The 22,028-nt window shown below is 47.9% G+C and overlaps 9 protein-coding genes and 1 non-coding gene across 10 annotated transcripts; 6 read left to right on the top strand and 4 right to left on the bottom strand.

The window, feature by feature from the left end:
• Positions 1-1,544: 1,544 nt before the first annotated feature.
• On the bottom strand, positions 1,545-4,588 carry BDV27DRAFT_6324 (putative cellobiose dehydrogenase). The gene is made up of 2 exons (XM_032077153.1): positions 2,134-4,588; positions 1,545-2,076 (listed from the first exon to the last, which is right to left on the bottom strand). The coding sequence occupies exons 1-2, from the start codon at positions 4,306-4,308 to the stop codon at positions 1,606-1,608; spliced, it is 2,646 nt and encodes an 881-aa protein (XP_031926605.1). The 5' UTR covers positions 4,309-4,588; the 3' UTR covers positions 1,545-1,605.
• A 1,832-nt stretch (positions 4,589-6,420) lies between these two features.
• Positions 6,421-6,801, top strand: BDV27DRAFT_158690 (uncharacterized protein; the record flags this gene model as incomplete). Its single annotated transcript, XM_032072736.1, has 1 exon — positions 6,421-6,801. The coding sequence occupies one exon, from the start codon at positions 6,421-6,423 to the stop codon at positions 6,799-6,801; it is 381 nt and encodes a 126-aa protein (XP_031926604.1).
• A 1,281-nt stretch (positions 6,802-8,082) lies between these two features.
• On the bottom strand, positions 8,083-10,279 carry gel1 (1,3-beta-glucanosyltransferase gel1). The gene is made up of 2 exons (XM_032067276.1): positions 9,173-10,279; positions 8,083-9,112 (listed from the first exon to the last, which is right to left on the bottom strand). Exons 1-2 carry the CDS (start codon positions 9,767-9,769, stop codon positions 8,345-8,347), a joined length of 1,365 nt encoding a protein of 454 aa, XP_031926603.1. The 5' UTR covers positions 9,770-10,279; the 3' UTR covers positions 8,083-8,344.
• Positions 10,280-11,270: 991 nt separating this feature from the next.
• BDV27DRAFT_129752 (uncharacterized protein) lies at positions 11,271-11,718 on the top strand. Its single transcript, XM_032067275.1, has 2 exons — positions 11,271-11,541; positions 11,681-11,718. The coding sequence occupies exons 1-2, from the start codon at positions 11,401-11,403 to the stop codon at positions 11,699-11,701; spliced, it is 162 nt and encodes a 53-aa protein (XP_031926602.1). The 5' UTR covers positions 11,271-11,400; the 3' UTR covers positions 11,702-11,718.
• Positions 11,719-12,137: 419 nt separating this feature from the next.
• On the top strand, positions 12,138-12,209 carry BDV27DRAFT_t128. The gene has a single exon. It is a non-coding gene; the product is annotated as a tRNA-Glu (tRNA).
• A 299-nt stretch (positions 12,210-12,508) lies between these two features.
• On the bottom strand, positions 12,509-13,495 carry BDV27DRAFT_129751 (sterol desaturase family protein). Its single transcript, XM_032067274.1, has one exon. The coding sequence runs from the start codon at positions 13,467-13,469 to the stop codon at positions 12,723-12,725; it is 747 nt and encodes a 248-aa protein (XP_031926601.1). The 5' UTR covers positions 13,470-13,495; the 3' UTR covers positions 12,509-12,722.
• A 713-nt stretch (positions 13,496-14,208) lies between these two features.
• BDV27DRAFT_158687 (YbhB/YbcL family Raf kinase inhibitor-like protein) lies at positions 14,209-14,823 on the top strand (the record flags this gene model as incomplete). Its single annotated transcript, XM_032072735.1, has 1 exon — positions 14,209-14,823. The coding sequence occupies one exon, from the start codon at positions 14,209-14,211 to the stop codon at positions 14,821-14,823; it is 615 nt and encodes a 204-aa protein (XP_031926600.1).
• Positions 14,824-15,785: 962 nt separating this feature from the next.
• On the bottom strand, positions 15,786-16,800 carry BDV27DRAFT_158686 (uncharacterized protein; the record flags this gene model as incomplete). The annotated part of the gene is made up of 4 exons (XM_032072734.1): positions 15,786-15,984; positions 16,078-16,155; positions 16,214-16,525; positions 16,580-16,800. 4 exons carry the CDS (start codon positions 16,798-16,800, stop codon positions 15,786-15,788), a joined length of 810 nt encoding a protein of 269 aa, XP_031926599.1.
• Positions 16,801-18,054: 1,254 nt separating this feature from the next.
• BDV27DRAFT_158685 (uncharacterized protein) lies at positions 18,055-18,613 on the top strand (the record flags this gene model as incomplete). Its single annotated transcript, XM_032072733.1, has 2 exons — positions 18,055-18,274; positions 18,327-18,613. The coding sequence occupies 2 exons, from the start codon at positions 18,055-18,057 to the stop codon at positions 18,611-18,613; spliced, it is 507 nt and encodes a 168-aa protein (XP_031926598.1).
• Positions 18,614-20,725: 2,112 nt separating this feature from the next.
• Positions 20,726-22,021, top strand: BDV27DRAFT_6266 (putative GPI anchored cell wall protein (Dan4)). The gene has a single exon (XM_032077138.1). The coding sequence runs from the start codon at positions 20,852-20,854 to the stop codon at positions 21,968-21,970; it is 1,119 nt and encodes a 372-aa protein (XP_031926597.1). The 5' UTR covers positions 20,726-20,851; the 3' UTR covers positions 21,971-22,021.
• The last annotated feature ends 7 nt before the right edge of the window (positions 22,022-22,028 follow it).

Here is a 22,028-nt window from a genome sequence, read left to right as displayed (position 1 = left end):
GATTTTTACGATCTTGCGCGATTTATGCAGTCAAAATTAGATTCATCGAATTTTTAATCACGTCGATGGCATCAACATGCCACATTTAGACTGACACGTGTCAATATACCCCGTTTTCCTACAGCTTTTTCAGATCCACTTGGTTCCTCATCGCGACGATCTTTCTTACTCTTACCGCTCGTTAGTGAACCTCGCCGCCTATGCAGGAAAAGTTCCATTGCTAAATTAGCACCCAGCCTCATAATTTTTCAACTCAAATGAGCCAGTGATCAACTGGGTGTGGTAAAGAATAATAATTATGTTATTATAGTGCTACGAAAAATCACCTCAAACTATATATTTGTTTACCAAGCCGCTGCAAGGGCCCAAACAGGAGATCCAGTAGCATTCTACTTACTATCTCTCATAGTGAGCCCGTATTGCCAACCAAAGGTAACTAAGTCATGGCACGGTAGTTAACCAATATCAAGGTTAAGGCAGCAAGGTCGGATGCCATCCCCTATCAGAGAAACTCGGATGGTCCACTGGGAGAGTTCCTAGTGAGATTAGCATAGGCTCAGATTAGCCTACCGAAAGCTTGACCACACGGACTTCTGTCATATATCGTATCGAAAAAACAACGGCATGACTTGGACTGAAATGTCATGCAGAGACAGCTGGCGGTGCTCGGATTTGGCAATGTGTGGTATCAGCCCGGTGGCAGGTTAGAAATGTTCTTACCTTAGTTCCATGACTGAAAATATAAATTGGTTCTTCTCTTTTCACCTTTCATTCTTCCTGGAATCATGCAATATCAGATAAGATGCGGACTTCCACCAACCATACGCTCAAACTCAATCAATTTTTCTTGGACTTCAAGCGGCACTGTTTCTAATTCCATTTTTATTACCGTACTGTGATATAAATTAATATATAATTAAATAAATTAAATTAATATATACCGTGCTTAAGTTACTTAGTCTATATACTCTACTTAGAGTCTAGGGGCGGTAAGACAAGATGTACATCCACACAGCCCTTCTGCATTTAGATTCCATATAGTTACAAACTGTATATTACCCGTTGCGTCATACATAGCGGAATCCGGGAACTGTCAGGCGATAGAAACTAGTGATTGGAACTGGATCATCAATTCTTGTAGGGGCTTTTTTTACTGTTTATGCCTTGCTCTGTTCAGTTCAATTTTATACATATACAATGATATGTCTATACAAGGCTGGATAAGCCGCTCGTTCGTACTTGTTTGCTGGAAATAAGAACGACTCTCTGAATATAGCTGGTATGATGACTATTTCACTCCATGACAAAGATGAACACTATGCTGATTTTCACCCAAGGTATCTTGTATCTAGTGTGTGGACGGGCTTATGGAAAGGAGCCAAGGGTATGTGATTGTGTGCATTGACCAGCGTATCTTATACTCTACTTTTAGATTTCTGGTTTTGATTCTACGTAGATCATGGTACACATTTGGATGAAAAAGATTCATTGAAAAACTCTATACCGACAATATCTATAATAAGGAAACTAAGCCCAGTCATCTCGGAGTCAATGCGCCTATACATGACGGTGCATGATCTCCCCAATGACACTGCTGCTCACCCCCTAAGCGAAGGTAGGCAGAACAGTGATGGTTGTAGTGCTCGTGACCACGACTTGCTTAGTGACAGTCACCACGGTGACAGAGGCGGCATCTGCGGTGGAGGTAGTGCCAGCAGCCGCAGCAGAAGTGGAGCTGAGGACGGCCCTGGTGGTGCTACCAGCGGTAGCATGGGTGGGGCCAGCGGTTTCAGCGGGGGTGACGGTGGTGGTGAAGGTCTCGTCACAGTCACTAGTGGACTCGGCGGCCGCAGAGGAAGCAGCAGAAGTAGTGGACACGCTGGTAACGACGCTGCTGCTGGCGGCACTGCTGGGGTAGGCAGTCTTCTGAGGGGGAGCGGACACCGACGCGCTGGAAGCAGGGATGGAGTCGCCAGCAGCGATGATCTTGGCTGCGGCAGCCTCGGCGGCAATCATGACGATAGCCTGGGTGTTGCCGGTGGGCAGGTCGGGGTGGATACTAGCGTCAACGACGTACTAGTTTACGTTTATGTTAGTGCTGGTCCGGGTTGAATATGGGATTGGAAAGCTTACCAAGTTCTCAGTACCGTAAACCTTGGCGTTGGTGTCGACGACGGAGGTACCGCCGGTGCGGCCGTCGTCAGTACCCATCTTGGTGGTTCCGACGAAGTGGTCACCGCTGGTCTTCTTCGCGATGATATCAGCCGCAGAGTTAAAGTCGGGGACGGTGAATCCGGCGGTCGAGTTCTTCATGTCGTTCAGCAGGCCCTGGAGGAACTGAGTGACGGCTTCCTTGTCCGCATCGGTCTGCAACCAGGGTTCAGTCTCCATGACAGTGGCTCCGGAGGATCCGATTCCAAGAACACCAGAGGAGGTTGCACCGTGGGTCAAGTACAACTTCATGGTGATTACACCATCGCTAGCGACGCTGCAAGATCCCTGGTAGAAGCGGGTCTTGCCATCACTGCCTTGGTTGGAGGTCCAGAACTGCAGACGATGGCCACCCTCGGACAACACACCGGAGCCTTCAGAGTAGAGCTGCTGGACAGCAGCAGCCGGGCCAGAGAGGACGCTGGAGGTGTTGAAAGCAGTGAAGTTACTCTTGGTGTGGACGTTGATGGTGAACATAGGGTGGTCCTTCAGGTTCTCACCGACGGGCAGATTGATCCACTCCTCTTGGGCAGGGACGGTGATGCCAGTGGAGCCGCTCTTCACATTCTCGATCTGCTTAGCAGGACCGATACCCGAGTTGAACAAGACACGAGGGGTAGACATAGAACCAGCAGCCAGGATAACCTTGCCACCAGCACGGATGTTAATGATCTCGACGGCACCAGATTCAGTCTCAACCTCGACACCGGTGACACGACCACCGCGACGTACCAGACGGCGGACCTTGGTCTGAAGACGGAGGGAGAAGTTGTCGAGCTCCTGAGCTAAGGGGAGGTAAGAACGGACGGGGCCAGCACGAATGCCGTTAGCAACGGACCAGGATGGGTAACCATAAGCCTGGTGCTTCTCATTCGGCTGCTCGTGTTGGTTGACTGACTTCCAGCCGAGGCCCTTGAAGAAGCCTCCGAGGACATTGTACATGCCATAGTCATAGCGCTTGCCATCAGCGGACGGGAGAGTGCTACCAGGATTGCGCTCATACAAACGGGAAGCGGCGTCCTTGACATCGTCCCACTTCCAGCCAGCAGGCCACTTGTCGTTGAAATCGGCCTCCTGGGGGTAGATGAACGCAAGAGCGTTAACTATAGTGCCACCACCAAGAACACAGCCCGCCATACCAGCAGTATCATCGCAAAGATAATCATCCAGGAGACCAAGCTTGGAAAGGGAGCTACCAAGGGCGGGAACATCGTGGGGAGTCAGGGAGTTATTCCACGAAAGAGCGTTCTTGTTACCCATCTGCACGGTAGGAGCAACACCACGTTCAATCAGCAAGACCTTCTTCTTGGTCTCGGCCAATCGCTCGGCAGTGATGATACCAGCCGGACCACCTCCCACAACAATGTAATCATAAGTCGAGTTCAAGACAGTTGGGGCAGCGCTAGCTGAGGGGGTGCTGCTAGGGCTAGCGGAGGCAGAGGCGGAGGGGGTGGTGGTGGAAGACGCCTTGGCCTTGGAGGCCCAGGTAGAGTACTTGGCGGACTTGGCGTCAGAGAGGACCATTTGGAAGCTACCAAATCCAGCAGCGTGGTAGTTCAGAGTAGCATCGGAAGAAGCAGGGGACTTGGGGCTGGTCTTGCTAAGAGCCCAGCCGAAGAAGTAGCTGTCCATATCCTTACCGAAGGTGGTGGGCGTTCCAACGACACAGCCGCGGCACAGGAAGGTATAGGTAAGGTGAGTGCTGTTGATGGAAGTTCCATCGGGGATCTCTTCAAGGCTGGCATCTCCGCTGTAGACATCAGGGTTGGTGTAAGACTGCGCTTCACGCAGACTCGAGACGACGGAGTCGCCGTTGGGCCAGGCTCCGATCAAAAGGGCCTTGGTCATCGAGCTTGAAAGACTCACACCACCCCATCCATTGGAGGATGAAAGAGGCACAACCAGCTGGCCGATGAAGTCGGAATCAACCGTTTCGGGGAGGGCCAAGCCGAAGCAAAAGCCGGTCTTTTCATCACACCATCTTTGGAAGTCGATACCGGTTGTCGAATCACTGTAAGCGGAAGAGTTGTAGTTCATGGCCGCAGCGCCGAGCGCCGAGCTCAGGGCCACGAGGCCTCCGAAGAAAGAGGAGCGCATTGTCTCTTAATTTACCAGAAATACAGACAGAAACGAAAAGTAGGTCACAAATAAGAAGGAATGATAGTATAACGACAGTAATGAAGGGAACGGGACAAGCTGGCCCAGCAGCAGCCCAGAAAAAAGAGTGACGGCGGTATGGCCGAAAAGAATGACAGGAAAGAAAATGACAGTTGAGTAGGAAAAGCAAGCTGAGTAGCCACCCGGGCAGTTGCTGGCATTCATATAAAATTGAGATAGCCCACTGATTTCACGGCACGGCCCCAATCATGCCAGGCAACCCATATACGCTACGATATTGAAGGACGGTTGGGAGAAAGAAACTAATGCACTGGGCAAATTGAAATTGTGGGAACTGTCTGAGCCAAACCACGCGTGAAGTATCCATGTCCACGGAATCCATGCCTGTTTCTTCCATATCGAAGAAATGCCGTTGGTCCATCGCAAGTTAAGCAATTTGGAGCGGGACCACAAGTGGCCCAAGTGCAACGGTGTGGACATGCCAAGCAGAGCTAATGAAGACATCGGTTTCACCGATAGACAGCGGCCGTTTGAGTTGTATTATGCCCTATAGCGCTTTAATCGCCCAGCCCATCTAGACGAAACACCATCCTCAATAGTTCTTACTGCTGTGGGTTGATCACTAAACCACCCGACTTCATTGGTCTCCGTATCCCGGGACCGTGAACCGGACCAAATGAAAAGAGATTGCCCCAGGGGAAAATCACCCGGAATTTTACCGAATTCTTATTTCGCTGGGAAACCTTGGAAGGGTAAATTGCGTCCTGACAGGCGCTATCTTGGTAAATTGAGGCCAGAGAGCTAAGGTACCCTTAAGACCCTGGTCAGTGGGAACTACCCACGCAAGTGAGGGCCGACCGCACTTAGGTTGATCGAAATACTTCGGTAGATTGAGGGCAGCATGATGCCGAGACCGACAGATATAGACGAGTCATGCCGGTAATTGAGCATCGTGAGCATTCATAGCCGATGGGTTGCTCCGTACGGAGTAAACAGATCGATCTGTGACTGCAAGAGTATCAAGAGAATGAGAGGATTCAAAGGAGGTGTACTCGGTCCGCTCCGAGTGGGGCTCATGATTCAGGCACCGTTTTTAGGGTCTAGGGCAAGGGCTCGGCGGGTCAGCTCCGGGACAGTGAATTCTCTGGATGGGGATTTGATGAAAGAAATAAAGAAAGCATCAAGTATGTATTATTGTTTTATATCAGTTCTACAGACTAAGCTCCACCTCACCTCCTTTCGATAACCTTTCACTCCACTAAACCCAACCGAGATCACCTTTCTTCATTTCTTGGCACTATCACATCATCTATCTACTGTCAGGAAAAGGAAGGAGGGAGGGAGCAGTATCAAATAGGACCAGTCAGCTAGTTAAAGCTTAGAGAATAACATCAACCTACCACCGAGCCGAACCGGTGCGATCCAGTGAGGGTATATAGATATACGTCCATCTGTATACGGATTGAGCTGGTCCGATCTCACATGGCGTCCCAGATGAGGAATACCTAAGCTCGAGGTCAGAGATAAACGAGCAGTGAGGCACGCCCCAAAGGACCGGGGTGAGGTGGCCGACATTACACCGGAAAGGAACCTGGTGTACGGTGCCTCTTCTGGAATATACATAACGCTACCCCGCTCCGTGTTCATTTTGACGTCACGAACTAAGGGGGTAGAAAAGGGGGCAAGTCCCTCTGATTAGAAGATTTTGAAGCAGTTAGGAACAACGCGTGTGGATGGAAGACAACGCCATCTCTTCAGAGGAACGAAGAGAGTCGGTGTCACCAGTTTCTGTACATTCACCTTCACGTTCCTATCTCTTTTCCTTTCCTACCTCATCGTCTAGTCCTCCAATCACTACTCATAGTCAGCGAAATGACGGAAAATACCTTTTTTGATCAATGGGCAGGCCGAAAGATCGACTTTCCTTCGTTTAAGCCTTCAACATAGATCTTGACTGCACTTATAAGTGAGAAAAACACCCAGGAGGGTTCCGATGACTATTGGAGGGATGGATGTATTGGCAGTGCATTTGGGACATTCTTATGTCACGACGCAGCGGATAGTAATCAGCGCAGCATTATGAAAATAATCATGCAGTTTGTTCTACTGTTCAGGTCTAAAAAGACTTCAAAAGGCTTACAGATCCCTAGAATCCCCTGTGAGGGATCTGAGTACCAGCCGGCTGATATGAGGGCTCGTCAAGCCTCAACCTCCTACGAGGATGATTTTGATATTAAAAGTCAAGTGTATGTGCTGGAAATCCTGACAAACCATGGCTGCAAGTCCACCCCGGGTATTCTGGCCAGGAAGGAAGACCTTCAAAAGAAAACAGATTTAGTCCCTGGCGGATATATTGTTTACGTCCTCATGCAGTATCTACTAGGAATACAACTCAGCGAGGAATTCTTCTGGAATTCAGAATACTCGGTGCGGGAGGAAATACGTCAAGCCTTCAAAGCCGCCTGGTTGTAAGCTTCTATCTTCTTTATCCAGATGCAAATTTTGACTCTTCCATTATCCAGGAAATGTGTCAGGGCAGGAATTCTACCGACGCTCCGAGAGATAGGCCATATAATCTGGGACAGAGAAATGAACAAGGCGTACGTAATAAACCCTATTGACAACTAAATTGAGGCATTCTTGGTACATGCCTATGGCGAACCCTACCTAATTTATCAATAGCTATATAATCGGCTTTAGAATGAGTGTTCCTGCAAAGGCACAGTGCGTGTGGCGGGATTGTGAATGGATTGCTTGGGGGATGGCGAAGGTTGAAAACACTTATCGCTGGTTAAGCGACAAGAATCCTAATCCGGATAAGAGTGAGTGGACACTTTGATGCTATGGGGCAGGGTCCGTCTTGCAGCCGCAGCGAAACGAACAATCCGTCTCGAGATATGCCAACGATGGGAGGACGAATGGATACGGGACGCAAAGACAGCCCAGCCGACAACGACCTCGACGCATAGGCTATTCAAGGGGCTAGATAAAAAGATTCTCCAACTGTAAAAGGGCCTCACCAAGCCGCACACGGCGATTACTATTCAGATGCGTATGTACCGAATCGGACTACGTCACTTTTATATAAAATCAACGTGGCCGGGTCAGATCGGTGTCCCTACGAGGAGGGCTCTCAGATGTCGAGGTATGTCCTCCAGCAGCGTCCACTGTACATCGATTGGTACAAGGATATGCTTGATAAGATTAATACAATTAGGAGGTTACACGGCAAGGCCGCAGACTATAATATTCTCATATCCCACCCATAGGCAATTCGTTACGTTGCTGAGTTTATTTATAAAACAGGTCTACTTAGTCAATTCTATAAGGCAGAGCTGACTACGCAAGACACAGAACCTAGCAAAGAAACTAATAAAGTAGACAGGAAAGACACTGATGAAGAGTACATAATGAGACTGGGCAGGGTCAGCCCGGACCGGTAGTTTACAAATATATAGAACTACAAGGGAGGCAGAAGGAGGAACGACACTCAGAGGATGGTCGGACTAGGGGAGGTGCGGTGGCAGGCACGTTAGTCGTGAAAAGCTTTCGATTCCTTTATATATCTTCAATATACAGTTTGGGTTTGGGGAATTAAGTGTACTGGACCAGAATTCTGTCTCACCGGCAAGGTGCCTGCATAGCTAGACATTTCATTAGTTAGGCTCTACCAGGTTAATAGAATTTTGATTGATTGATTGATTGATGCTGTGGGGCGGGCCCATATTTGTTTTTTACTTCGTGATTGTTAAGTCTTGAAAGGGATTTGAATCGTTCAATTAATGCTCTATACTGACACATGGAAACTGGCTAATTGTGTGCCAACAAACTGTACAAACTGTACAAAGTCACAAGCCTTCTGCCGGCGTCCCATTCCAAGTTAACGCCAAAGACAGGTTTCGTCAATTTGGATATACACCTTAAATAATCCATTGGGATACCAACAGAAACAAATGATATCGAAGAAAATCATGAAACAAAAACCACACAAGCTCACGGACCACGAACTCGAGGTTTAAACAAGAACAAGACCAGCACCCACGAAAGTGGACATGACTGTGACCATGCCAACGACGAGAGGCGCCAGGGACATGTTGGGGATGTTCATGACACCAGCAGATGAGGACGAGGAAGAGCTGCCAGAGGAGCTGCCAGAGCTGCCGGTAGCAGAGCCAGAGCCGGGCTCGGCAGTGCCAGTGGAGGTGCTACCACCACCGCTCTGGCTACCCTTGCCAGAGAAACCTTCACCCTTGCCAGCACCGTCCTTCATGAACTTCTTAGCACCCTCGGGGATAGCAGGCAGAGCATCGGTGTCAACGTCCCAGTTGGGGGAGTCCTTGGCAGGGCAAGGGTTGGCACCACCGGTCTGGTTGTAGCCACCGTCGCCCTTGGGGTTGCTGGTCTTCTCGAAGGCCGACTTCAGAGCATCGTAGTCAGAAAGAGTCTTCACCTTGTTATCGTTAATCTCAACAAGACCATATTTGCTAGGCTCCTGGGAGTACTCGTAGACCAGGCCACCAGAGTAGACGCTGGTCATGTCTGTGCTGTAAAGAGAGCTGACTTCCTGGAACTGACGCTTGTTGGTGTTGCAGCCATACTCAGAAAGGAACAGGGGAAGACCGTAGCCAGTGAAGTTCTTCACCTTCTCGTCCCAGCCGGACGTCTTGAAAGAGGAAGGATCACACCAGGAGTAGTCATTGAAAGCGAAGAAGTCACTACGCTCGTCATCAGTACCACAGTTCATGAACTGGGCCATCTGGAGACGGTTGGTGTCGATGTCGGCCTGATCAGAGAGTACATCAATACCCGGTTTCTCATACTCCGACGGATAGGGTCAACTTACAGCAGAGTATCCCACAGGAATTTCACGGTAGTTGCGGCTGCGAATGTACTGGCGGAGATCACGAGTGACCGCCTTGACGTATGGGGCGGCCTTGGAGGAGGGGCCGTCGTTAATAACCTCATTACCGGAGAAGAAAGCCAGAGTGTTCTTGTAGCCGGCAAAGGCATCGACAGTAGCGAAGATGTACTGAAGGTAGTTTTCGTTGTAGGAGACCTTGGGGTTGGCACGGTTGAGGGAGTACTTGGGAGTGTTGACGTCGAGCACCAGGTAGATGCCAGCATCCGCCAGGGCGTTCATACACTCGTCATGGTCCTTGGAGTTATCCACGGAGTAGACACGGATGGTGTTCAGACCGAGATCCTTGAACTTCTCGATGTCACGCTTGCAGCCTTCGGGATCGGCGATGGGGTCGGACAATTTGGAGGAGCCTCCGGGCTGGTAGTCGACACCACGCATGTAGAAACGCTCGTCACCTTTGAAGAAGGCATTTCCCTTCACGGTAACAGCAGTCACATCGTCACGCGCCTTGATGGAAGGAGCGGCGAGGACAGCGGAGGCACCCAAGGTGAGGGTTGTCGCAATGGCGGAACCCTTCATGATGAAAATGAAACTGATTGATTTATCAAACGACTGGAGTGGATTGCGACGGCTCGAAAAGAATGGCGAGATCCGTCTAGAGTGTATTTAATATACGACCGAAAGACCCTCTTACGGTCCAAGAATTACAGACAATAAGTATAGAAGATGAAGAAACGAAGTGGACGTGGTAAGTCTGAACGAATGACTGGGGTGGTTGGGTAGAAGTACGAAGGAAAAGAAGAAGAAGGGATGCAGAAGAGAGGCAGGTTAAGGAAGGGGGGTTGTGGCACGGCTTAAAGCCAACCAGTGTTGCAGGGTCTGCATCCCTGACTTTCGAAACAGCATTGGGGCAGCTGCCAGCATGGGGTATCACCAATTACCGGTAATTTCGCAGCAGATGAGCTCGCGTGGGACAAGAATAGCAATGGCAATGGTAAGTTACATACAAAAGCCAAGCTGGATCAACAGCCGCTAACGGCAGAAGCATTCGTCATCCGCCCTGAAACTCTTGAGATTAATGCTCACTGAGATCTCCCACTGGTCCCAAGAATGGAGGGGATCGGCCCAGGGTCAAAGGGTGTGTGTCGCTAATTGCCCCAAATTACCCCCCATCGGGGGGCTCTGAGTGGCTATCCCTCTTCCACCCAAGCTGAGGGACTTGCCCCGGTTCAATCAATCATTAACGGCGAAGTGGACACACATGGAAGCACAGAAGGAAGGACAGGGCAAGTGAAGGAAGTGGAATGAAGATGGCTTGCCGTGGTGGGGAATGTTTGGTCTGGTCGGTGGGTCTGGACCCGTCGAATCCCTGAGACCCTGACCTCTTGGTTGGCTGATCCCTGCTCCAACCCTGATTCCAGAGTGCACAACAAACTGCAATTGTGATCTATGATTTGTTTACACCGGGTACGGATACACAAGAAGAAAATAAATAGGTCCATTAATTTACTTTTTCTTTAAAAAAAAAATAAAAAATAAAAAAGGTCGACGAAAGAAGTAATCGTAACAGTCCTCAAGGCTACAGATTTCATGTCTTCTCCCAATGACTAAACTCTACTGCACGGGATAAACGAGTCAATTCTCAGGATAAACACTCTCACCTTCCGTCCCAGGTTGGTGACCGTGAAGATCCCTTCAATTGACCCGAGGATTATGGAAAGATAGGGGGTTTGGTCCCCTCTCTCCTCTTGCCCTTAGACATTGTATTATCCTATCCGTATCCCACTTTAAATAAACCCATCCGTCATCGCATTCCAACCTGCCACTCTCCTCAATGACAGAATATGGATGGCTTTGTCATGGCATATTTTGTGGCGTCAGATTGCAGCACCTGCCCCTCCGACTATTAATAGTCGACAGTACATTTGAGTTTGCATGTGGTTTTCATCTGAGACATGCCAGCACATACAGGCAGAAGAATTGTTTCTAAACCAGACGATAAGCGTATGAGTATGTCCAGAATCCAGTCCAGACTTCTATCACTCAAGAAACAACGTAAGAAATCAAGCATCATCAGACTGTCTAAACGAGACCAAATTGCTTAATCAAAAGCAATGACCATAATTATAATCAACCGCCCACATCATCTATCTATCCAATGGTAATTGTTGTTTATTACCTCGCCAAAAATAGGTCTCTGCCCATGGTCCATGGCCAGGGGACCGCCCGCAGTGGCGAATCCGGTTCCGTCGGCGTTTCTCGAGCCACTTTCCTCAATCAACAATGCGGAACTTTACCCGACATTGAAGTCCCCAGGCACCCAAAACCGTTCCAGAGTTCCGGAGCGTCAGGTATGTTTCACATCGCTCGATTTTTTTTTTTTTTTTCTTTTTCATATTTCCATACTCGGTACGGATACGGAGTACGGAGTATGGTTTGATAAAGTAATGAGAACAAACACTACAACGTGAAGAGTACTTAAGAGTCCAGAGTACTACAAAGGACGCATAATTCTGCACAAAAAGAACAAGAAAATATACTGTTTGGCCCCCAACCACTATATATAATCCCAGCCCCTATCCATCCACTCAACAACTACACTATTAAAACAAGCCTTGACTAGAGACACAACAAGAGATAAACAAGACTCCATCACATCGATGATCACAATGAATGCACTCACTCCCCGTAGTCGAGACTTTTATAAAGTTTTCATTTCCGGAATCTCTTATTCTTTCGAACAAGAAACGGAACCCCATAGACCCGGATCCAGAATCACGGCTTGGAAATTTGTGCGACCGCGAGCGGAGTTCTAGATCCGTAATGGGCGCAAGTCTGGATTTTTGCTCGGTGTGAAGATATGGGCTGAGAACAGCAGGGATGGTTGTGTAATTTTGTCTTATATTTTGAATTATAATTAGTAAAATAGAACACTATCTCAACAAGATCCGGTGTAGTGTAACGGCTATCATACCTGTCTTTCACACAGGAGATCGGGGTTCGATTCCCCGCACCGGAATATCTTTTTCTTTTTTTGAATTTTAGTGCTTTTTACTTCTTACTGTACTATATAACTATATAGATACCTCCTTCCTGTTATAAATTGTTTTTCAATCTCAATTCCAATGCTTACATGAGTTTGGAATTATCATTCTTTTAATTTCTATTTTCTCTTTCATTTTCCATGTAAACACTATCTATCCCCAACCACCTTTCCTCTGCACAGATCGCACTGATGTATATCTCTGCTTATCAAAAGCACAGGCGAATTTATATATATTGATTCATCGGTTATCCGGATACTAGGAACACATTGAATTAATACCCTCAACACTACCTTCATACAACAATTCCTCCACTTCTATCATGCACAATACACATACCCCCTAGCTCCACACATTCAAGCAGTATACATATATATACAATCAAAATGATACCATCAACCCGTATGCTAAAGCAGCTCACCAACAAAACACCCCCAACAAGGACCACCTCCCCAACATCCCCAGCGCAATCAATCAAACAAAAAAAATTAATCTCTCCTCTTCTCCAACCGATCAGTCCCATGCACCCAATCCAACAACCCAATACTCCCATAATTCAAATTAAACTTCTCATGATGCAAATCATGCATCTTCGCCTTGCCCCCAAAGAAATCAAACCCACTATGCACAGTCGCCGTCACAAACAACTCATACCCCAAGAACACCCAAAAAGTCAATACATGACTGCCCAGCAACTGCGGCGGCAGGGAGATAGGCAGCGCATTAGCGAAGATCTGTTCGATGGGATGAGCGAACTGCGCGGCGAGGGCGATGGGGGCCGTGAACTTGTGGTGCTGTTTGTGGATGCGAACGTAGAAGAAGGGCCGGTGGAGGAAGCGGTGGGCGTAGTAGAAGAGGGCTTCGCGGGCGAGGAGGCTGAGGATGAAGTCGCGGGCTAGGATTGGGAGACTTGGGAAGGTTGGGGTGAGGGTGTAGGAGGAGGTGTTGTTGTTGTTTAGGAGCTTTAGTTGGATTAGGTGGAGGGTTGTGGTTAGGAGTTGGTTGCGGAGGACGATCTTTAGGCAGTGGTGGATTTCTTTTTTGGTGGGTTGTTTTGGGGCCGGTTGGATTTTGTGGTGGCTTGACCAGGTTGGGAATACAGTGGGTAGGGCCAGGTAGATGAGGGAGGGGAGCCAGAAGGCGAGGATTTGGATTAGGAGAGTTCCTGTGAATTCTATTGTTGTAGGGCTGTAGGTCGTCACGATGGTGGCCCAGAGGGTTTCGAGTTTCGGCATGGTGGGTTGGGGTTACGGGGTTTGTGTTGATTGATTGTTTTGGTGGATAGTAGAGCGTAGTTAATTGATGTATATCATGGTCCTTGGGCTTTATAAAAGTGCCATTGATGTAGATGTAACGTTGTATGGTAGAGGTGGAGTTGGTATAAGGTACCTCGGCATTGATATGGTTCGTATAGCATATACTGATGTTCATATGTTCTGTCACCCCGCAAAAGCCAAGCACCCAACGGGCTGTGTCGGGCCATGTCGAACCACTAACTTAATTGGCGTTGCATTGGACAAAACTTTGACTAATGGCTACAATTAAAGCTGGCCCAAGCGTCTAGCCATTAGTATCTTTATGGCACTTCCAACGTTTTCTTAAAACAGTTATAAGCTTATGAAGAAAACCATGAAAATTAAACGCGCAATGAGATTCCTTGTGAATCGATAATGATAACTACACTACTTGCCGGTGTTGTAACTATAGCAATGCGAAAGGAAGCTGCGACCTCAACCTCGAGGCTCATAGTCAAAATGGCTACAACAATTTAGCACCTTCCTTGTAAGACTGTTGCTGCAAGTTAATAGTCTCGATTGTATTCATGTCCGGAATCTCTCACAAAACACTCGCAGCATTATCTTCCAACTCTCCCCAATCATCTCCAACTTTCAGATTAAGTAGCACCATACTCTTCATCTATTAAGGTAAGCCGGACAATTCACATGGCAAGTGAACAAGATTCTGACTTATTAGATGCATTACATTCAATACGGAATCGGCTGTCTTCTTTCCCTCCTCCTGACTGGAGCCAAAGGGCACGAAGACAAACTCTTCACAAGAAGCCCCGCATTCGCCGCTTATCCCTACCCTACCTTTTTCATTGAATGCCCAGAACTCGGCGCTTCAGGTTCGCGCATGGATATCGCACACGCGTACGACGGTAGCGGGTATTTCCCAGAGCTGCGATGGCCCATCACCACGGCAGACACGCAGGAATATGTTCTGGTGTGCGAAGACCCCGACGAACCTCTGGCCGCACCAGTTATCCACGGACTCTACTATGGAATCCCGCCAGTTTTTATCGGTTTACACCGTTCCGATTTCATTGAAGCGGACTCCAGGAACGATCCTTATCGTCTTCGCGGTGGATTCAAGTATGGCGCAAACAGCGGAGGCGGGGTCTATCTGGCGCCGCAACCAGTTCGAGGCCAGGGCCCTCACCGATATTTCTTCGAGCTCATCGCGCTTAACCATACTATCGATCAAAGCAAACTCAGCCCTATGGCGACTTTCGACGAAATTGCGCGAGAGATCGAAGGCAAGATTATCGGATGGGGTGAGTGGTTTGGGGTCATCGAGAGAACTTGATAGGGAATGTATGACCAGCAGATGTTGGGATAAAGCTTTAGGTTTGCTTGTGCAGTACGCACTATTCAACTGGGAAGTTAATGTATGTATTAATTAGCACTCTTTAGTGTCCCCATATGACCATTTTGAAACCTTTGCGAGGTGGGCAGTTTAAATGGACCTGTACGTATGTATATATGTACAAGTACTAAGTGTGTAGTACTATACTTTTTAAGTCACTGTCACGTGTCATGCGCGCAATCTTTCCCTGGAGTTAGATTTCAATAGATCCATAAGAAGACTCTCCGTGTTGGCAAGATAAGCTTGGGGCTAAAGCCTATAACGGACAGAAGCCATTATTGAGCGCAATGTTTGGCGGAGAGCGGCGGAAGATTGTATATTGATAGCAGCCCTATCACACAGATCAGTTCGCAGTTTCGAAAACATCCACTCAGAATTAATGAAATCGCTCGGTATCTTTTCCAACCCGAATTATATTAGAGAGGTAGCGTAAGTTCTTCTAATGAAGGCACGGCATTGTTAGTGAACACACAGAATATATAAATATGGCCAGGATTTCTCTTCCGCCCGCTTCCACTGATCTGCAAAATACCAAAGCTATAGGATCTTCACATCTCGCCAAATGAAGTCCTTTTACACCCTTTCTTTTCTCGCTTTCAGCTGTATCGCAGCAATAGAAGCCATTCTGCAGGCGCCATTCAACCTGCAAATCCCATCCAGGAACCGTTACAACTATGCCATAAAAAGACGTTTGGATGACCACCTCGTCGAGGTGGATTTCTATGTAACAAACGGCGGATGGTTTTTCAAGTCCAGCCAACTGGACTGTGATTGTTCATCGGTTAAGGGCAAATTTGATCTATGTGAGTACAGCTATGCTGCATTATACTATGAAAGTGTGTGCACTGGAAACTGATATTCTTGCGAAGGATTTGGGTGCATTCATTAAATACCAATACTAACTAATCGATTCGCAGCCGCTTATCACGAAGTAAAAACAAAATAGGCGCCCCCGAACAGGCTCGCAGTATCCAGTTGCTCATGTCTGGATGAGGATTCTTTTCCTTATACCAGCGATAGTTATCTTGAAGCTTGGCCATATCCCAAGCGATCCATCGAGTGTCCCGCCACACGTCCACTTCCCTTGCCTGCTCACCCATTCTAAAACCAATTATGTAACTATTAGACAACGTTCACTGTTAGCAATGCCCAAGGATACCTCCTTTTCTTTTGTCAACAGGAGTTATCACGTACGCTTTGTTCGCCTCTGCATGCCAGAAGACATGCTCTATGTCTTGGAGCACTGGTACAACTCCTAAGCTAACACAATCGCTGGATGATAGAAGAAGAGTCAAAATTTGTCTCTCGATAAAAGGCGTTCAATACTTACATCCAGGCCTCCCTGAACGCTTGGCGGATCTTTTCACGCACTGAGTATTCCAAGTCCCAAAAAATCGCCTTGCTGAGTTGCAGTCCGGGTAACTGGCTCAAAAGGAGGTAAACGATATATCCGCCTGGTACCGAATCTGTATCCTTCTGGTGCTCAACTTTCATGGACACAACACGGGGGGTGGATTGGCAGCCTTTCTTTGTTAGGGTGTTGAGTGCCCCTAATTGACTAGTGATATAGTAATCAAGCTTCTGAGAGGCTTGATCACCCCTTTGTTGAGCCGTCGCGTACTCAGATCCCTCAAATGGAATTCTAGGAATCTGCCAGCCATTTGAAATTTCTTAGGGCCTGGGTGGAAGAACATACTGCTTGAATACTTTCATTATGGCGCTTCGAGTACTGTCCATAAAATTCTTGCACAAGAAGGTGCCATAAGCGCCCCCGATAGTTCCATACTTGTAGTAGCCCTCTGCATTTACTTGACTGGTTTTTTCATTGATAAGTCCAGTCAAGGTCCATGTTGAAGGCCCGTTCCAAAAGTGAACCTCTCGACCTTCCCATCCATCAAAAAAGGTATTGTCGGTCATTTCGTCGACTATGAGGAGATAGATGATATGATAGTATGAAGAGAGGCAGAGAAGCAGTAGCGTGAAGGATCAAATGAAAGAAAGGTGACAGGTGTCACTTGGGCGGAGGATGAAGGTGAGGGGTAGTCTACGTAGAACTGATATAACACAATATGCGTCAACAGTTGAACCGGGAAGTGGAGAAGAACCACTGCTAGGTGCCTACGTAGTACCTAGGTGCCTAACTATTCACTCCATGGGTTCGACACTTAGGTAAAGCTATGCATCCTACGGTTCATATAGCCCCACGTTCCATGGTAGATGTTCTTAGCCCACATGATGTACTAAGACACGGGCCCTATAGCGATTGTTTATACTGGCCGAATTGGTTCATGCATCCTTCTATCATCTAGATTCACTATATCTGAAATCTAGAGCCACATAGGACTAAACAGTATTTAAAGCAAGTGCTCTGCTACACAGTGTTGCAGAGTCACAACACATCAACACGTTGCATGCATGGAGTATTTGTCTCGTGTTTCATAGAAATAGTTTTTGCCGGGGTGATCACAACACTTGCCATATCCAAAACTTGTTACTAAAGAATAACTATTAGGACATGGAGAAGGAAATTTAATGACAGTCCAGATGTAGATAATACTATATTAGATACTAAATTCTTTCGATTTGGACCTTTCCTTCAAAGAGATAATATTCTTTCAATACTTGTATACCTTCAAATATAGCCCTTAAAGTATCTTCTAAATATTATATAGAGTTATCTAATATTTGGCCCTTAAGAGGTCGCATGGAAACTATAGATATAGATTTCGGAAGGGCTCTGTATTCACTTGACAGTAGTAGTATGTTCATATTATAACCACAAACACTCAAATCCTTTCTCTACCATCCTCCCCATACTAACTCTCCATTTTGTTTTTAACAATATCAATTTTACAATAGCACCAAGTGCAATTGCTGAGCGACCTTGGAGGCTCGTCAGACAGGCCTTACCTCCTCTTAACCAGGGGCCTAATGGTACTAAGTCGAGTGCTTTGCACCAAACGTACTTTGTTGGGGTCTGTGGAGGAGTGACCCAATTTCGAGAGAGCGGCTCGAGCTGCAGTTGAAGCAACTGTGCCTACTCGTGGTACACCTGTAATCTATTGCGCAACACGGGTCAAACCTACCAAAGCGAATATAAACCACGAACATGTCGCCGTGGGCCAAGGGTCAGGGGTACAAGGGCGCGTCCAGAAGAACATCGGCCAGATCATGAGTGCGATATGCAAATCGCTACAAATCGACATGTATTTTGCGGACTATAAGGTCACCATCGGTCCAAGAATTGGGCAGAAAACCCCGGATCTGGTTTGTATGACCATTGCCGGTAATTTGAGGATCGTTGGAGAGATCAAAGTCCCGTGGGTAAAGGAGCATGACATTGCCGCAGCTCTCGAGGATGTTTTCCCTCGCAAGATGTCACATCTTTTCGGTATGTTGCACCCCTACACTAATTAACATAAGCATTCTAACTAGATTACAAGGCCAGATCGCACAATACATGAAGCTAGCCAATTTGCGCTACGGGTTCTTAACCACCTATGAGCAGACGGTCTTTTCACGCCAAATCGTTTTGAACGGCAGATGGGTACTTCAGTACAGCGAGCCCATCAAAGGTAGTACTGCGTCGAAAGATCCCCTAAATGGGAACTACGAAGATCGGGTTTCCGTACGGAAGTGCTTTCTGTACTTGATACAACTGGCTGGAACAAACCACGTCGGGGGAAATCCCCTTCCTATGGCTCAGTGGGTGAGGGAAAGTCCCGTTTAACTCTCCACGGCCTTAGTCTGGTGGTTGTTGGTATTTAGGAAAGCTCTGTGTCGGTTGCTCTGCTTCGTATGGCGATTTCGACCAGGCCCTTCGGGATTAGTAGGCTGTATAGCCGAACAACCGTAGATGTTCTGGAAGGGTCCAACCATGCAAGTATCAGCTTACATAGCGTGATCAACCTTTATACCAACAGAAAGAGGGGGAAGGGTGCTGAAATCGGACTCTGCGCCTCCACGTGGTGGCACCTGGGCAGTGTAACTGCAAGTTGTAGCAAGAGCAGAGACGTACTACTCCGTAGATGTAATTATCTTCACGAACGACTGTTTAGGACGACACAAGAAGAAACAAGTATTTGACTCGAGCAAGGTACCATTCGATCTAACTAATATTGTTTTGTATTCGTCCCCATATTCGGTTTAGATCTGAACCCCCTTTTCTCAAGGTTGAATCATTCGGTTTGACTAGGGTAAGCACCTAAATGCTGGATGTAGATCGCAATGAGGTGACTAACTAGTTCGTTAACTCACTAGTTAACTACTCCGTAAGTACGGAGTAAACCAGATCCAAATGAGTCAGCAAATCTCTCTATGCAACCATAACACGTGACTTCAAGGATTAGCACCTAAATTCAGGTCCTAAGGCAAGAAGTTGTCGGGGCGTTGGGAGAGGCAACCAATGGCAACGACCGCACAGCCACAGGCTAGTTCCGGATGAACACTTGGCAGATCCGGCACCCGGTTCGGTCGGAGCTAAAATCAGAACGGCTCTTTTCCGAATGCGGAGATCGATTTAATTCCTAATTGAGAACCTGTTCCGGTGGTTTTGAGACTCCATTGTACCTTGTTGAGGACAGGACCCAAATGGACCATGAAAGGATGTAACCGTTACTGAGTTTTCCTCAACCGAGGTCGTGTCTAGGAACCAGGGGGGGGGGGTTGTTGGTTGTTTCTCCAGGTGGAATGAAGAAACCGGTGTTGATCATGATCAAATGGTGTCGTCAATAGTGGCTGGCGAGATGGGGGGAGCTATCTTTGTGAGATCGACACGTTCCCCTTTCTCCAAGATGGATAATCCGAACAGAATACGAGACGATCACAGATGTTGTCGAGGTACTCCGTACTATAGTACACTAATGAGTACTTTGGTGGTGAAGAGTCTTTGGTAGCGATGGAAGTCTTGAACCGAAGTGGGGACTTTTCTCGTCTTCTGATCTCAGAGTGGTGTCATCATTCTCTCGTATCAGTTGTTCGGTAGGATCTCGGCCTTTTTCTGTACCGTAATCCTTTCTTACTTTTTTTACTTTTCCCAGGTGGCCTTGAACTCTGAGACATGCAAGGACGAATGATGATTGACTTTGACCTCGCATATGATAGCTATTTATATGGACGTGCAGAAGTGCTACCGTACCGCACAACCTATCGCTTTTTCTCAACCTCCATGCATACACCGGGCGTAGTGCTGACATCGCCCACTGGAGGAGACGTTGAGGAGATTTATTAAAGTAATTCCAATTACATACTTACATACATACTTAAAGAGAAGCCAAGTTCGCACCGGTGCATTGCCACTTGCTGCTGGAATTTAGGGTACCCAGACCATGGGTACCACTTCAACCATTTTAACAATACTAGTACGTAGTAGTATCCTCTTAGTATCCTCTTAGTCGACAATGGACTGCTATTTCTAGTGTACTAAGTCTTCTAAGGTCTAATTCTAGTGGCTTTCCACGAGGAAGATCCACCGTTCCTGTCAATGTGATTCGTTACATTACCTGTTCCTCGATTTGAGAAAAAAAAATTTTTTTTCCTGTCATTCTTTTTTTACTTTCCAGGTTTCTGGCGGATCCGAAGCCGACGAACTAACGATCGGACTAAGGCTGAATGAGGTTCCATTATCAGGCCTGAAACCTGAATTGAACACAACAAAAAGGCCTTGTTCGCTGTTAAGTCCAACCCTTGCCTCTTTTTTTCCCTTTTTCTTCCACATCCTTTCTCTTGTCTCACTCACTCCATTGTTCTTAATTCACCTCTTTGGTCATATTTACTTTTTTGGTGGTTTCAACCGACTCGACAAGGGGTTCCCGACATTTTTCCAATTGATACGAATTGCATTCCAAACTTGTTTGCCTTCGCTGCCTATCAGCCCATCCGCCAACCTACCAATCAGCTTCTTTTATTAAAGAACCACCCGACTCATCTGAGGTATACTTTGACCTCTCATCCGACATCAACGGTCACCATGAATCGTCTCTTGAAGATTGCCGTCTTCTCTTTGGTCGCATCCTCTGCGATTGCGACCGCCGCCCCTGAGCAGGTGGAGTCCGAGGCCAGCACGCTGTCCGACAAGTCCGACTTCTACAGCTATCTCCAGAACATCGACGGTGAATCTATCCACAGGGCTCTTCACTTGTTCGAGAAGTTCCGCCATGGCGTCTTCCGCTCCGACGAAGAAGCTGTGGACGCTCTCAGTGCCGAGGATAATTCGCTTTCCTCCCAGCTGAAAATCAAGAGGGACAACAGCTCTTCCGCTGTAGAGCCCTCAGCCACTGCTGTAGTACCATCCTCTCCTACTCAAGCTTCCTCTCCCTCTTCCAACACTGAAGCTCCCGCTTCCACCACGGAAGCTCCCTCCTCCCACACCACTGAAGCTCCCTCTCCTTCCTCTTCTTCCACTACAGAGGCTTCTTCTGCTTCTTCTGCTTCCTCGTCTGACTCGTCGACTTCTCAGGCGGAACCAACCCCTTCAGCTGAGCCCACCACGGCCACGCCGACTCAAAAGACCACCGTCGAACCAACTACCACGGAGCCCACCACCACCGAGAAGCCAACAACTCCCACCCCAACCTCGGACAAGACCACCGAAAAGCCCACCACCAGTGAGCAGCCTACAACCAGCGAGAAGCCAACCACCTCCGACAAGACCACCTCCGACAAGACGACTGAGAAACCCACCACTACCAACCAACCCTCGCCCACCACTACCGACAAGCCAACCACCTCCGAAAAGACCACTTCGGACAAGACCACCGAGAAGCCCACCACCAGCGCAGACTCCACCACCAAGGGCCCAACCACCATGCAAACCACCACCTCCGGCCCCGAGCCTACAACCACCGAACACACAACCAAGAACACAACCCCCTACACCTCTACCTACAAGAGCACCACCACCCTCCCCAACGGCGAGCAAAGCACCATCACCTCCATCACCGTCGTGCACCCCACCGAAACTGACGTCGCTACGCCCACTGGCGCCGCCCCGGGCCTGCAAACTGATAACGCAGCCCCAACCACCGGTCTCACCCGCGAACTCTTCGTCATGGTCGGTGGTGCCGCCCTCGTGGCCATGGCGCTGTAATCGGGACATCATGCTCTTCAAAATTTGACCTTTTTTTTTTTTTTTTTTTTTCTCTCTT

This window comes from Aspergillus caelatus (assembly GCF_009193585.1).
Source record: "Aspergillus caelatus strain CBS 763.97 unplaced genomic scaffold BDV27scaffold_111, whole genome shotgun sequence".
Taxonomy (NCBI): domain Eukaryota; kingdom Fungi; phylum Ascomycota; class Eurotiomycetes; order Eurotiales; family Aspergillaceae; genus Aspergillus; species Aspergillus caelatus.
This window is presented reverse-complemented; position numbering and strand designations above follow the sequence as displayed.